The following is a 15624-nucleotide window of genomic DNA, read 5'->3' as shown; positions in this document are numbered from 1 at the left end:
TAGGACCAAGGTCCTTGTTTCCTAGCTGGCCGTCAGTCAGGGGCCACTCTTAGCTCCTAGAGGCTGCCCACTCACAATATGGTAGCTTACTTCTTCGAGATCAGCAGCAGAGTGTCCCCCAGCCTCTCTGCTAAGAAGAAAACTTATACAACACAAGTAACCTTGGGCATGATATCCCATGAATATTATCATGTTCAATAGGCTGGATGCAAGTCAGCGGTTCCTCCCACCCTCAAGGGAAGGAGATTGCACAAGGACGAGGCTCATTTGGGGTCATTTTAGGGTCATCACACCTCAGTATTATCGGCCTTGGGAAATAGAGTTGCTGGCAGGATTAGTGCACAGCTGGACATAATCCTCTTTGGTAAATTCAATTTATTTTTCTATTAACTTCGGCTTGTTTAGCAAAAATGTTTCCCCCCACTTCCTCCTTTAGCGACTGTCAACCTCAGTGACCATCTCATCTTGTCCCCAGTATGCCTCAGAAACCTAGATTATCCAGTGTACCACCCTCCTTGACGCACCCTGCCTACCCTCATCCACCCACGAGCCACGCTTCCAAATCACTCTCTGCGCTCCCTCTAAGACTGACTTGGGTTCCTGGGCCAGGTTCATGGAAGAGCTTGTCTTTTGATGGGAGTTGTTGTGGCGGATCCCCAAGAAAACCATCATCTCTCAGTTCAAGTCCTATGTTGTTGGACAATGAGAAGTAGAGTTGGTTTTCAACTCGTGGGGGGCCATTCCTGTGAAACTCATGTTTTTAAAACCTTGATCTCAGGTGAGAAAGTATAAGAAAATTGTGCTTGACCTGCTGGTCCACGGATTGTATGATCCCATGAGTTCCGAAGTCATCCATGAGAGCATGAGGTCGCTGACCGTCATCCTGGGCAAGATCCAAGGGAAAGGTTTGGGCTCCTTCTTCATAGACATCACTCTTCAGGCCAGGACTCTATTAGATGATGTAAGTGAGACAGCTCAGAAGAATCACGGGTGATGGAGATCCGAGTGGGATTAGCAGTGTGAGCTTGGGTGGTATGGTGCTCAGGGAACAAGCTCTCTATTATTCATTTATTTATTAACAGATCTTTTTAACAAATTAAATGTATTGGGGTGACATGCTTAAAATGTCCATATCACCCCAAGCAGTATTCAGATTTGGTGCAATCTCCATCAAAATCCCAAAGACATTTTAAAAATAAATAAAGTTAAAAAAAAATCAGATTTGCATGGAACCCCAAATGTTACAGAACAGACCTGGGGGTGGTGAGTGATACACTATTACCTAATGGACCCACCCTTGTGCTCCCAGGGTCTCCCACCCTGTATTAGTTTCACCTTGCCCACTGCCAAGGAAAGACATCTCTCATGCCAGAGATTGGACAAAAGGAAAGGAATTACTTATTTAAAGAATTATACAAACTCAAGAGTAATGACTTAGTGTCTTCACTGAGATCCCAAAGCCCTTTAGAATAGCCACAAATGCACAGTCCGTCCTTCCCCTTCTGCCCAGTCTGGGGTACCGTATCTCAGAAAAAGAAATAGAAGTCCGTGGTTCTTCTCTGCCCAAGCCGCATGGTCCCCAAAAGACGCCGCATGGATGCTGTGCCTGAGTTTAAATCGCAGCACTAATCTTCCTTTGCTGCACCATTTCTGACTCCTCCCACAATTGGCTACAGCTGCCAGCATTCCTGTATTTTTTTTCCAGCTTTACTGGGCTGCCATAGTAAGTCCAGGCAGGCGTGGCCCTGTGGCGTGGAGCCAATCATCTCCAAGCTCTCACACAGGCTCTGTACCCAGGAGGAGTTGCCCACTCCCATCCCCCTGGCTCAAAGCATGGCCACAGCTGTTTAACATATCTAAATAAAGGTTATAGATATGGTAAATGACCGTTCTACAGGTTAGCTGTAAAACTGTTGCTATGCAAAACAACTCTCAATGGCCCTGCTCCCTGCGTCCCATCCCCAGCTCAGACTTGTAGGGGTGAGGACATCCTATATACATTTATATATTTTTTTCTAATATTTCTTGGAAATCAAGTTCTGGACCCCATTATAAATCCCTATTTGCTCCACCCCTGGCTTCACCCTGTTACACAAAGACCCCAAATAGTGAAAGCAATCCTAAAAAAAAAAAGAATAAAGCTGCAGGTATTGTACCATCTGACTTCAGATTATGCTACAGAGCAATGATAATCAGAACAGTATGGTATTGGCAGTACAACAGACACACCGACCAATGGAACAGAACCAGGAGCCCAGACATAAAACCACATGTATATGGGCAAACGATTTTTGACAAAGGTGCCAAAAACATACAATGGAAAAAAGAAACTCTCTTCAACAGATGGTGCTGGGAGAATTGAAAAGCTATATGCTTTGAAACTAGACTATCGTGTGTCCCCATGTACAAAACAATAATTCAAAATCAAAGACCTAAATATAAGATCTAAATAAGTTACATAGAAGAAACATAGGTACTAAACTTATAGCCGTTCATCTTAGAGAAGATTTTATGACTTTGACCCCCAAGGCAAGGGAAGTAAAGGCAAAACTAAATGAATGGCACTATATCAAACAGCTCTTACTAAGAGGCTGTGACTGAGGAGGATTACAGAAGACGTAAAGAAGAATAGGATTCTAAAAACACCCCTCAAGTTACCATTGTAAGAGAGAAGTGGGTATATGTACACTGATGGTGAGGATGATGGCGTCCACCCCAGCATGTAGTCAATGCTCTCTTATAAATGTAGCAAGAACAACAGTGGGTATCTCAGGAGCCTCTACTGTGTGCCAGGCATGGTGCTAGGCAGTGGACATGGATTACTCACATAATCTTCACAATGACCTTGGGAGGTGGGCATTATTATTATCTTCACTTTGTAGATGAAGAAACTAAGGCACAGATTGGTTAGGTAACTTGTGGGAGGTTCACAGAGCCAGTAAGTGGATATGCTGACTCAGGCTACTGTACTCTCAACTGCCAGGTGACAGGACAAGCTAAGCAAAAAGGGCACAGATGGGACTGTTAGGGCTCTGAGATACCTTCCTTCTAAACTAACCTGTAAGCTCGCTGCAGTGACATGTGTGTATGCACACACAGAGCAGTGAAGAGAGTACACCACAAAAGCAATTTCTAGATGCGTCCGTCCCATGGGCTAAACAATGTTTAAAATACTTCACCAAATCATCAGTGTTCTTCAGTCTCACCAAGTGGCTGTGACTCCCAGTCCTAGGTTGCTTCTTTCACCCTAGGAGCCTCCTCCCAGCCCTGTCCCCCTCTGGTTCACCTGGAGCTGGACACGACCAGGAAACACTGACATAAAAGCCCTGCACCAAGAGTTAGGTCACTTCTCTGTTACCTGAGGATGTGACCCTGGCCCTCAGTGTCCTCACCTGGGAAGGGAGATACTTTGGAGCAGACAGCTCACCTTGGAGAGGAAGAAAGGGCTGAACCCACTGACATGGACTCAGGGACAAACCAGACGGTCAGACTAACAGCAGGGAGAGTTGGCTGGGTGTCAGGGAATAAGCCAAACTGTTATTTCTACCACCGATGGGAGAAATGCAGACCCAGGGAAAGAGAGATGACCTGGCAACAATGCTGGGAGGAATAAACAGAGAATGGGTCAAATGCATTATGGAGTAGCCCAAAATTTTTTTATCTATTGACTTAGAAAGAGCTCCCAGCTATCTTGTATGATGGAAGAGATGAAGGTGCAGAACAGTGGCACAGGATGCTTTTACTTTTATAAAAACATCGCAGAGGACTGTCTAATACGTGCTTTTTCTTAGTCTTCTGGAGGGATACACACAAAATCCACTCTATTAGCTTGTGGGGAGGAAAATTTCATGGCGGGTTGAGAGGGGTAGGAAAAAGGCTGACTTTTAGAGATAAACCTTTTTGGTTATTTTGAATTGTGAACCACATTCACATATTTTATATCCAAAACAGTAAATAATAAAGAAAAATGTGGGGATCTGGAAGTAGCACTAGGGATCCCCAAGTCAAATCCTCTTCTCTACTGGAGAAGAGATTCACTGAAGACTCAGCCCCTCTCCGTCCCATCCCCCACCCCAGCCAGCCACGTGCTGTGGGCTGGGTCTGAGACCCCCCTGTAACCTGCTGTGATTTTCTCCCATGCAGTTGCCTTTCGGTAATGACCTGGATTTTGTTGTTTTGTTCCCTGGGGAACCACAGGAGAATGACAGCCTGAGATGCTCGGCCTTTGTCTTGTTTGGGCAATTGGCTGCCTTTGCTGGGCGGAAATGGAAGAAATTTTTCACCTACCAAGTTAAGCAGACTCGGGATTCCCTCCTGATCCATTTACAGGATAGAAATCCCTGGGTTGCCAAGGTAGGTCCCTGACTCTCCAACCAGNGGGGGAGAAGGCACAGAAAATAGCATAGATGGTAGGTAGAAAATAGATAGGGGGGAAGGCGAGAATAGTGGGGAAAATATAGAATCTAAAGAAGTTGAGACACGTGGTTATACACTAAGGGGAGAGAAGGGTGGGGGAGGGAGTGTGAGGGTGGAGGGGAATGAAGGGGGGGATAGAACAACTGTAATGGTATAATCAATAAACTATATTTTAAAAAAACATCGCAGAGGACTATCTAATACGTGCTTTTTCTTAGTCTTCTGGAGGGATACACACAAAATCCACTCTATTAGCATATGGGGAGGAAAATTTCATGGTGTGTTGAGAGGGGTAGGAAAAAGGCTGACTTTTAGAGATAAACCTTTTTGGTTATTTTGAATTGTGAACCACATTCACATATTTTATATCCAAAACAGTAAGTAATAAAGAAAAATGTGGGGATCTGGAAATAGCACTAGGGATCCCCAAGTCAAATCCTCTTCTCTGCTGGTGAAGAGATTCACTGAAGACTCAGCCCCTCTCCGTCCCATCCCCCACCCCAGCCAGCCACGTGCTGTGGGCTGGGTCTGAGGCCCACCTGTAACCTGCTGTGATTTTCTCCCATGCAGTTGCCTTTCGGTAATGACCTGGATTTTGTTGTTTTGTTCCCTGGGGAACCGCAGGAGAATGACAGCCTGAGATGCTCGGCCTTTGTCTTATTTGGGCAATTGGCTGCCTTTGCTGGGCGGAAATGGAAGAAGTTTTTCACCTACCAAGTTAAGCAGACTCGGGATTCCCTCCTGATCCATTTACAGGATAGAAATCCCTGGGTTGCCAAGGTAGGTCCCTGACTCTCCAACCAGTCGCAGGAAACCTCTGAGCCATGGACCCGGGGAGCCTCCGCACAGCCCTGTGGGCCCAGACGCCAGGCTCTCAGCTCCAGCCAGCTCGGTTACAGACACTAAGCAGCACACCGTGCGAGTCCTGGAAGAAGTTCCCCCTGCTGCGGGACTGCTCTGGGAGCAGGCGTGTTGTTTCCCACCTGCGCCTGCCCCACCTGCCCAGTCCCAGCCCCTGGTGGAGCTGGAGGCGTTCCGGTCAGTGGAGGAGGGGCAGAGGGGCTCGGGTTTAAGCCAAGGGGCAGCCGTCCACATACTGAGGATATTTATTCGGGCCTGTTAGCTTTTGTCGGTGCATCTAGTGGAGACTTCCTACTCCTGGCCAGTCCATTTCCTATGGAGCCTCCGTTTTATTCTTGGAGAAAATGTGTCCTAACAGGGTTGGATCAACCTCAGGGCTGCTTGGGACTGGGACTGGGTGGTGGTTTCAAAACCATTGGGAACAAAGGGTTTCACGAAAACACTTGTCTTCATTAAGTTGGGTAGTTGGGGTGGGGAGAGAGAGATGGAGATGGGGAGAGAGAGATGGAGATGGAGATAGAGATGGGGATAGAGACAGAGAGAGAGAGAGATTAGGGAGGTTAGCTTTAAGAATCCAGTCCTGCTTTGGATGGGACAATAAACATCCTTCCCACCAGCCCCAAATTATAGACATGGTTCAAGTTTCCAAACTTCCTGTAGACCCCTTCACACTCTCAGTGGCCCCCACGCCCCAGATTGGGTGAGGTCCTCTTCCTTGGTTGGGATTATAGAACTCTCTAGTAAAGCGTGTGATTGTCTAACCACTGTGCTGTACGCCTGAAAGTAATACTAAGTAATATATTGCAAATGTAAACTCTAATTCAAAAAAAAGGGAATTCTCTGATATGTTTAACGCTAAGATGGTAATATTATTTTCCTCAGGCTTGCAAAACCACGTTTCAGGCCTGTTCTCCCTACCTGAGACAGAGGAGGGAACGCAGCTTCCAGACTGAAGAAGATCAAAGGAACCGCAAGCTCTGCTGGCAGCTGGTGAGTGAGCCAGGGTCAGGAGGGATCCTCCCGGAGGTCTCTGCTGTCCTGGTGTTAATGCAGAGGGTGGCAGGGCACCAAGGAGTTTGCTCCTCCCCGCATAAAGAACTCAGATCAATTGCTTTGATTATAATTGACCCATAATGCAAAGCGACAAAACACCTGGAAGATTAGGAACAAAATACATCAGCAGTTCCATTCCACATCATCCGATGGACCCAGGCAAGGACGCCTCCGACTCTGAGGATGTGCAGATCCCCGGTCCTCATGCTCTGCATTGGACAATTGTCTGTGTTCTGTAGTCGAGGAGGTTCCTTGCCTCCCTGCCTCACCTGTACCTTCGCTAATGTCTTTCAGAGTCACTGCCATCCAGAGCTCCTACAGTACTTCTACGCAAATAAGATTCTGTGAACGCAGAGCCGCAGGGAAATGCTTCCACGTGAGCACTTTGCAGGGGATGGGGGGCTGATATTGCCCTCTTCCAACTCTTCAGCTGTTTCTGCTTGCCTCTGGTGATTGCAACGTGAAAGGGGCTGCTGGGAGAGCAGTTAATGGCAAAAATGGCACTGCAGAATTGCATGATTATATCCAAAGTCAGTCTCAAGTGCTCTCACACATCAGTTTCTCCCATACAAATCTGATGAGAAGGAACATGCTTTCTTTAAAACATGGAAAGTCTATGTGGATTCAGTGCTTATGTCTCCGTTTTTTCCTCAAAAAAACCTTTTCCTTCAACTCTGTCACTTATCTTTTTATTTCATTTTATTTTAATTTCTGAGGCTTAGAAGAGTAACATGTATCTTAAGTGATTTTTCAGTCTGCTATTGATACATTGCTCTTTGCTACTGATACCTTTTTTTTTTTGGTAAGACCCACCGAAAGCTGGTGAAGGTCCCAAGGAGGTGGTTTGGGGAGGTATCTTCAGTTTCTCATGAACTTCACCAGCCATTGCCTCTGACATTCCAAACAAGAATTAACGAAGAGAAAAAAATCTATAACGCACGTGTTGAAAAACCTCAGGCTGATGCTAACACGTGGAATAATATGAAGTAAACTTTATTGAGATTGTTTATAATTTATTGAGTGCTAAGAGCTGTGAATGTTTTATTTAATACAACCACATGATGAGAAAGGTACTGCTATTATCTTCGTTTTGTGGATAGAAAGCTGAGGCACAGGGAGGAATATGAAAGAACTGGTCTGAGACGACCCAGTAATGATGGAGCCAGAATTCAAACCCATGTGGTCCGACTTTTGGACCCAACACTCAAGCATTATGAGGTACTGCCTTGTTACGGAATAATTGATGGATGGTTACAAATGTAAAAAAATAAAAATAAAAACCCCCACAGCTCCTGTGTTTCTCTTTAACTGGGCTAGCTTTTTTAAAATGGATTAAGTACATACTTTTATTAAGTTAATTTGTGAGTTAAGTATATCTTTTTATTAATTACCTCTTAGCTATTATGCCAATATTTTGGTGATCAGTTGTAGTTACAGGAGAATTCACAGCACTCTTATAAAAGGTTTCAAGAAAAACCTCTTTGTCCCTCCCAACTCCAACCAGCTTGCTCCCAGAACTTCTCCTATAGAAATTCTGGTATTACCACTGAACTTGGCTTTCAGGTCATACCCTGGATTATGTCCGTTTTGAAAACCAAAAACACAAGAGAGTCATAAATGCTACAGGGGGATCTTGATGTCATTCTTGAACGAGGGACTCAGTGTTCAGCGCCAGTTCTCTAGAGGCGGGACTCAGTAACACAGGTGAGGGGTGAGGTGCATCCTGGGAGAGAGAAGGATGTGGGTGGTCAAGGTTGTGGGCCGTGACAGAAGGGGCTGCAGGAGCCAGGAATGAATGGGCTTTCTCTCTTCTTGTTTTGTATTGGGAGCTCCCAGGTGTAAATCTGGCTTTGCCACTTACCAGTGTGAATCTGGGTAAGTTAGCCCACCAAGCCTCAGTTTGCTGATCTGTGAAAGGGACATCACAACCCAACTCAGATTTGCTCTGCTAAAAAAATTCATTTGATCACACCGAACACGTGGCACAGTACTCAACACGTAGAAGATACTCACTTTTTCCTCCTCACTTCTAATGTGCTTTTCAGAAATTGCTTCTTTTCTTCTTGGAGTTGCCTGGGTCTTCTGAGAGGTCCACTCTAGCTTATGCTAGGGGGATTGCAGCATTACCTTGGTTTTCCCCAAGAAACGATTGTATCAATAGTGCTAAGGACAGCCCTGCATCCTGCTTCCCACCAAAACCCCGAGAGTGTAGCTTTGACTTTGTGGGATTGCACATCAATGTCGGTGCCTTGACCAAGCGTGAGTCTGTCTCCTCATAGGTTTGGGAATGACTCAGTACATTTAAATGAGTGTGAAAGTCATAACTAAATGCGTATAACAGGTTGTTCTTTCCCACTGGGCTGTTGCAGGGTTGCTGTGAGTGCTCAGGGCAGGAGCAGTGCCTTTTATGCTCCCAAAATTCCCAGAATGGCTCATGAGCTCCATTCATTCTGTCCTGAGGGTCCCAAAAGCTCCTATAATAGTTCTCTTTGGTATCTTTTGGGTGATCTTGTTAACAATTAATGCCCCACCTTCCATTTTCAAGTGTGACCCCTACAATCATGTGCCTTTCAAGCTAATGAATTTCCTGCAGCAATGGGCAAACGTGACCAGGTAATGGCCCAAGTGTCCCTCTGCAAGAAGAAAATGTTTTCGAGAAATGTAGATCAGAGAGCTAAAATGTGATTTCCTAAGCCACGCTGCTCAAGGCACGTGCCTTTCTCGTGACAAAAATGCGGTCAGAAATTCAAAGCTCTTCAGCATCTTGCGTTAACCCCACCCGCAGATGCAGCCTCCATGGAGGGGAGAAGTTCAGTTCCCAGATGTGACCTCGTGCATGCTGGAAGGACACGTGACTTGGCGTAGGAAACCTGGCTTTGCACCCTGACACCATCTCTTAACTTACTGGTTATCTTCAGCAAGTCACATAACCTTTCAGAGCCTCCATTTTTTCATCTGCGAAATGGGACAGGAACCCACCACGTAAGATACTCTGATGATTGAATGAGGCAGGCTGAGTACACAGTAAAATGTTACCCCAAGAAATGAGTTGTCCTTGTTCATTTGGTAGCCACCCATTATTGGAGCCTATTTGTACAAGGCAAAGGTTGAAAAGAATGAAATATAATACGAACACAGACCCCAATTTAAAAGCAGCAATCAACATGTAAGAATCTTAAAAATGTAAAAATGGTAGAATTAAGTATATAGTCCATTGTTTTACAGAATGATGTTTCTCTGAACAACAAGTACCCCCGTGACAATGTGAAATAGAATTCAGTTTTCAAACTTAACATGTATCTCTTTTGTACAGTTCAGTGATGCCCAAACTTTCCAATATGCTGGGAAGAGGCACACTCAGAAATTGTGGAAAACCTGGTTCTCTTCCTTGGGATAGCTCTAACACCAAAATCCAAATTAACTGAAAATACTTATGATTTTCTTAGGGAAGAGTAAGTTTTCACGTGTTTGGATTCAAGACAGTTTATTTACCAGGCCCATATAACAATGAGCGGAGTGAGCCAGGGAACCCACACCACGTGCAGAGGGCTGGATTAAATTAACCCAAAGCTAGTGAGTTCATTTTACAATCCGAGTGAGCAAATTCAATTTCCTGAACTAAAATTTTATGTCTTGAGAGGGCAAACACAATGTCTTATATTAAACATGGTTTGCGGGTTTGCATGGCTAACCCATGTTATTTGTGTTGCTCCTCATTAACTGTCAGTAAACAAAGGTAGAATTTTATTATGAAGACAGTGGAAGAGGCACAATTAAATCTGTTTAATCTTAAAAGACCTTTGGCCTACCTGCATCTGTGTTGATACCTGGACCTAACTACATATTGATTAACCTCCTTGCTCTTATCTTTCTGGAGAAAAAAAAAAAACAGTTGGCCCAGCATTTTGGATTTCACAAAGCTTTTTATTAAAGCTAATTAATCTAGGAGGCGGGCAAGGGGAAGAGAGAGATGAGGGACACCTGTAATAGTGTCCACAATAAAAATTTTGTAAATAAAGCTAATTTAAATGTACATGTCAATAAATAAAGTTTGCCTGAGAAATTAAAGCCCGTGACTGCTGGTTCCCACAACACTGACGCAATGGTTGTCCCCGGCTGGCTCCGAGGAAGGCGTTTCCCTCCTCAGAGTGTAGAATGAGGAGGTGTCTGATGGGGGGGTTGGGTTATGCCCTCTTATGGGGCCTTCCTCCGAATTTTACCCTTCTTGAACCAATCTAAAATGGAGTCGCTTGTGTCAAGGACAAAATAAAGCTAGTCAGCAGAGGCACATAAAGGAAACTTGACCTGACCTTACAGAAACTTACAGCGACGCTCAGAAACCTGCAGGAGATACCAGCCAGTCCTCAAATACTGAATCCGTTCACACCATCTCTGGCCTTCCTTGTTTCCCTGACTCAGCTACCCTGATCCAAATAAGGGAGAAGACCACTAGGCGACCAATCAGCTGAAAAAGTCAAATTACTTTCTGATTTATCCCACAAAAATTCACTCATCTGTGAGCAACTTGTAACTCGTTGCTCCTGTAGCCTTGAGTCTCCCAACTTGCAGGTCAAAAGCCTTGCAAGAAACCAGGCAGATGGGGAGGGGGCTTAGAGCCAGGGATCCCCCAGAAAGCAAACTGTTATGATACTCACTTGCTCCTCTAAGAATACGGGTCCCTCTGATGGGAATTGAGTTAACTTGCAGTCTTCTGTCTGGGAGCAAGCAAGGAGGGAGGAGAAGGAGGTAAAGGAGGAAGCTAGCCCTTGGCAGGGCCAGACCTCCTGAACCTGCATGAGACAGTCCTGGCTTATGGGGGCCCTCACAGGCTGGGAGCTTGGGCTGGGCAGGCAAGGAGAGGCCCACAAGGTCAGTTACTGCGTCCCTCGGCCTCGGAGGAAATGCCAGCTATGCCAGTTTGGCACCGGGGACAATAGAACTAGGCTGGGGCATTAGTGCCCCAAGCAACAGCTTTGTGACCTTGGATGAGTCACGGGACCTCATTTTGCTGATCATAAATGGAGAGAGGCCAGAGTTTGTTCATCCAGGCTCCTCAATTCTGCAGTCATTATTCTCCCCCCACTCACAAGTTGAATGCTCTGCATGGTGTTCCCCTCCAGGCGCAATGATCAGTCAGCCCATTTGCCTGGGCTGAAGGTTTCCTGGGTCAAGGACTTGCAGGGCTGAACAGGGACAGTCCAGTAAACTGGGGCAGTTGGTCTCCTTGCCCCCAGGGGCCCAGCTTAGACTAGAAACCGAGTAGCTCCTATAAGATGAGTGTGTGAGAAGTAAAGGGGGCTTGCCTGGGAGAGGACGACTGGGGGAGCCAAGGGCTGAGACCACCCCCTCATCTTCTGCAAGCAGCAGCTGACCCTGGGATGACAGGGGCATGGGAGTGGGAGATGTTGTGGAGGTGGAGGTGGGGGGGGGTAGGAAGGCTCTCAGGGACGCTGGGATCTGCCGGAGCTCCCCATAGTCTCCAGCTTATGCGTGTAAGATCACAGGACATGGAATGTCTGCTCCTGTACCCTCCCTCCCTCAATAGTTTGGGGTCCTAGAATCTCAGCTATTTTAGGTAAGTGTGCAAATGGTCATTATCACTGCAAAAAACATGGGCACTTTTCTTCTCCACCCTCTCTCCTTAAATAGCAATTTCTTCCTGTGCAGTTTCTACAGTTGCCCCTGGGGACATCCCCCTCACATGTCAATCACTGCAGCCGGGTACAGGCTATGTGCTGAGTTCCCGGCATCACGGGCAGAGCCTGGTCTGGTAAGTAGCTTCCCAGAAGTCATGGGTTCGAGTCCTGGTCATGGCACATACCTAGGTTTCGGTTCAGTCTCCAGTTGGAGGGCATACGAGCAGCAACCGATTGATGCTTCTCTTCTCTCTCTCCCTCCATTCCCCCCTCTCTGAAACCAGTAAGCATGTCCTCGGGTGATGATAAAAAACAAAACTAAACAAAACCCAGGTGCACACTGCTCAGCACACCTGTGACATCAGACTTCCTGGAGGTAAAACCCAGGCATCAGTATGTTTTAAAAAGCTCCCAGGCTCATTTAAAAGATATAAAAAGGCATTGATGAAGACATTATGCAAAGTCATATACGCCAGGGGTAAAAAGGACAGATGCCCTATGATTCAACTTGTACACGGTACCTGGTGCAGTGAAATTCCCGGGGGTCAGGAACTGGGGGGAGGGGCAATGGAGAGCTTGTGCTGAGTGGGGACAGGGTCGGGTTTGGGAAGATGAGAAGTTCCTGGAGGCAGACGGCGTGATGGGTCCTCAACAGTGTGAATGTGCTTGATGTCACAGGGCCAAATACTTAAAACTAGTTTGAATGGTAACTTTTATATTACGTGTATTTTGCCACAAGGAAAAAGGAGGTATTGAGTAAAATATGCCTTTCTCTTCCTTCTCCCCTAGCTGTCCTTCCCATAAAAAGCCTATTACTCAAGGTTTATTGAGTCTCCTTCCAGACATTCTCAGCATTTACAAACACTTATGGATCTATGTCCTTTTCCCATGCAAATGGAAATGTTACACTGTTCTGCAAGCTACATTTTCCACTAAACAATAAACCTTGGGGATATTTTCCTATCACAACATACACCCTCATTTTACCAAATGTAAGCGCTCGATTGTGTAGTACTACCGTGATTTACGCAACCAGTCGTCTACTGTACACGAAGGGTTTCCCCGTCTTTTGTTATTAAAGCTGTGTTGCAACAAATGCTCTCATCATTTCATCCACGCAGAAGTCCACCTATAGGATAAATACTCAGGAGTCGGGTAACTGGGTGACAGCGTCAGTGCATTCAGAGTTTTGACGGGTAGTGCCCAGTGGCTCTCCACAGCGGCTGCACCAGCTGGCCCCCCAGTGTGCCGTGAGCAGGGAAGCGCCTGGGCTTGCCCACTCGCTCCTGACACGGTGGGTCTCTGCCAATCTGGTACCGAAAGTGGCATCTCGTGGCAGTTTTATTTTGTGTTTCTCATCAGTCGTGAGACTGAGCATCTGTCTGATGGTTTGCGGGCACTTCAAGGCCAAGTGATGAGCTGGTAAGGGAAATGCCTTTGGGTGGCAAGCTCTGCACGATCTTGCCAGTCACCCCGAGCAGGCAGCTCTTTACCCGCATAGAAGGCCGGCCCATGTCAGATCCAGGAAGCAGGGTGGAAGTTCCAGTGGGCTGGGCAGCACCCCACCAAGTCCTCGTGAATGAAATTAGACCACCTGAGACAAAGGGACACCTGTTCCCAGTCGGATCTTTATCACGGGCCAGGGAAGAGGAGCCTCAGGTGAGGAGTCCCTCTGTCCCTCACTGTGTCTGGGAAAATTGTAGGGCAGGATGTTGGAGAGGTCCCTCCCTAGGAACGAAAGCCAGTGTAGAAGCCCAGTTTATCCCTTGAAAAGGAGGAAGACCGACATTATAAATGGGGAGCATTAAGGCTTTGAAATTTCTGCAGGTTCTTGGTAGGGTTTGGCAGTGAACCTCTTGCATGGAAAGGGCATGAACTTGTCTTGCAAGATATGAGCCAAGGGGTGTGGGTGTCGGGAGGGTCATATGGGAGAGAGGGCAGGCTGGGACCCAGGAGCCAGATGCATGGGAGGAAGGAGGGCGCAGGACACCAGTGTGTGTGAAGGGAGAGGGGACAGCAAAGGGTTCACTCCCTTTGTGCCCCCTGGTGCCCCCAGTTCAGAACCTCGGCCAAGTGGGACTGCCCAGCCAGTTCCACTCCCTCCAGCAGCGGGTGGTCTCGCCGTAGCTAGCTGGAGGGAGAAAAACCGAAGCTGCCCAGTGGCCAGAGGAGGGCGACAATGTCCTGTCTTTCACCTTCTAACAGCCCTCCTCCAGGTAGGGCAAAGAACAGTTTAGGATTTCTAGGCCACACTTGGAATTCTCACGGTGAGAAAGGCTTTACTCTCTGCTTCAGCCGGGAAACACTCTTAAATAGCAAGGGCAGGACATTTCTCTCATTTCTGTCTCCAGCCTTTCAACGGAAATTGGATGAAGGCTTTTATGTGCTTAGCTGGTAACCGCTGGAGGGTCATTCTGCCTTGTTCTGTGCCAGCCTCTGGGCTGTCACACTGCCCTGCCCTGCCCACTCCCCTTCCACCCCAGGGGAAGCACCTCTGTCTCTTCATGCTTCCAGGACCCCTCTCTTTTTGGGGGGGCGGGGTGGCAAAATTCATATAACATAAAACTCACCATTTTAATCGTCTGGCATCAAATCAGTGGCATCTAGTGCACTCACAACGTGGTGCCGTCATCACCACCATCTAGTTCCAGAACTTCTTCACTCCAAAAAACATGAGTGAATAAACAAGCCGTGGTGCATCCAGACAGCGAAACACCACCCAGCAGTGAAAAGGAGCAATGACACCACAAGAAAACATGCAAGAAACTTCAGTGCATATTACTAAGTGAAAGAAACCCATCTGAAAAGCCATACCCCATATGCTTCCAAATATATGACATTCTGGGAAACACACATCTGTGGGGGTGGCTGTCAGAGGAGGGGCTTGACGGGAGGGAGAGGTGAATAGGTGCAACCTGGAGCATTGTAGGACATGAAGCTATTCTGTACGATACTGCAGTGGAGGATACGGGTCATGATACATCATTAAAATCCAGAGAACTGTACAAAGCAGAGAGTGAAGCTGATGTAAACTATGGACTTTAGTTAATAAAAATGCATCAATATTGGTTCATCGGTTTTTACAGATATGCCACACCTATGCAAGATGTTTATAATAGGGGAGACTGGGATGGGTAAGGAATATATGGGAACTTTGGGTCCTCTGTAAACTTAAAACTGCTCTAAGAAACAGTCTGTTCATTAAAAAACCTAACCCCACAAAGCAAAGGTGGCGTGGGGCATCTATGCTAATGTTCCCCTTATGTTTATTTGAATGCTTTTGTGTGTGGGTGGAAGGCGATTGTATCTGTCTTAGAACCATGAAGGCATAAGTCAGAACAACATCCAACATTCTGGAGTGAAAAATTAAAAAAATGAAAATAAAATACTGTCTTTCAAGATACGGAAGGGTAAAATGAACTAACCCTGAAACCGCCTGTCTCCAGATTTCTTGTGGTAAGAAAGTAAACCTCTTGTCATTACTTGTCATTGGCCTGCATTTGTGTGCAGTTAGAAACACCCGAAACCACGTGTGAGGGACAACCAGTCCACTCCATACATAAGTGAACTGAGAGTGGGGGACACTCAGCTACTTGTCTAGGAGCACGGAGCTAGAAAGCAGCACGGCTGGGATTTGACTGGTTTTCCTAACTCACAG

General features: G+C 46.5%; 1 protein-coding gene across 4 annotated transcripts in view; it reads left to right on the top strand.

Moving 5' to 3' along the window:
• The window catches only part of MRO (maestro), a 29596-nt gene extending 21988 nt beyond the window's left edge, over positions 1-7608 (top strand). For 3 of the 4 annotated variants that reach the window (XM_037034344.1, XM_037034329.1, XM_037034337.1), the window contains 4 exons: positions 779-961; positions 4198-4353; positions 6160-6267; positions 6625-7608. In XM_037034344.1, coding sequence (XP_036890239.1) covers positions 779-961; positions 4198-4353; positions 6160-6267; positions 6625-6678 — 501 coding nt within the window. In that variant the 3' untranslated portion in view covers positions 6679-7608. The remainder of the gene's footprint in view (positions 1-778; positions 962-4197; positions 4354-6159; positions 6268-6624) is intronic. The other variant, XM_037034341.1, reaches the window with a different exon arrangement.
• Positions 7609-15624: the final 8016 nt, after the last annotated feature.

The sequence above is a fragment of the Sturnira hondurensis genome, unplaced genomic scaffold (genome assembly GCF_014824575.4).
Source record: "Sturnira hondurensis isolate 20B ecotype Veracruz unplaced genomic scaffold, ASM1482457v3 Scaffold0001872, whole genome shotgun sequence".
Lineage (NCBI taxonomy): Eukaryota > Metazoa > Chordata > Mammalia > Chiroptera > Phyllostomidae > Sturnira > Sturnira hondurensis.
The sequence above is the reverse complement of the archived record's forward strand: the minus strand, read 5'-3'. Positions and strand labels throughout refer to the sequence as shown.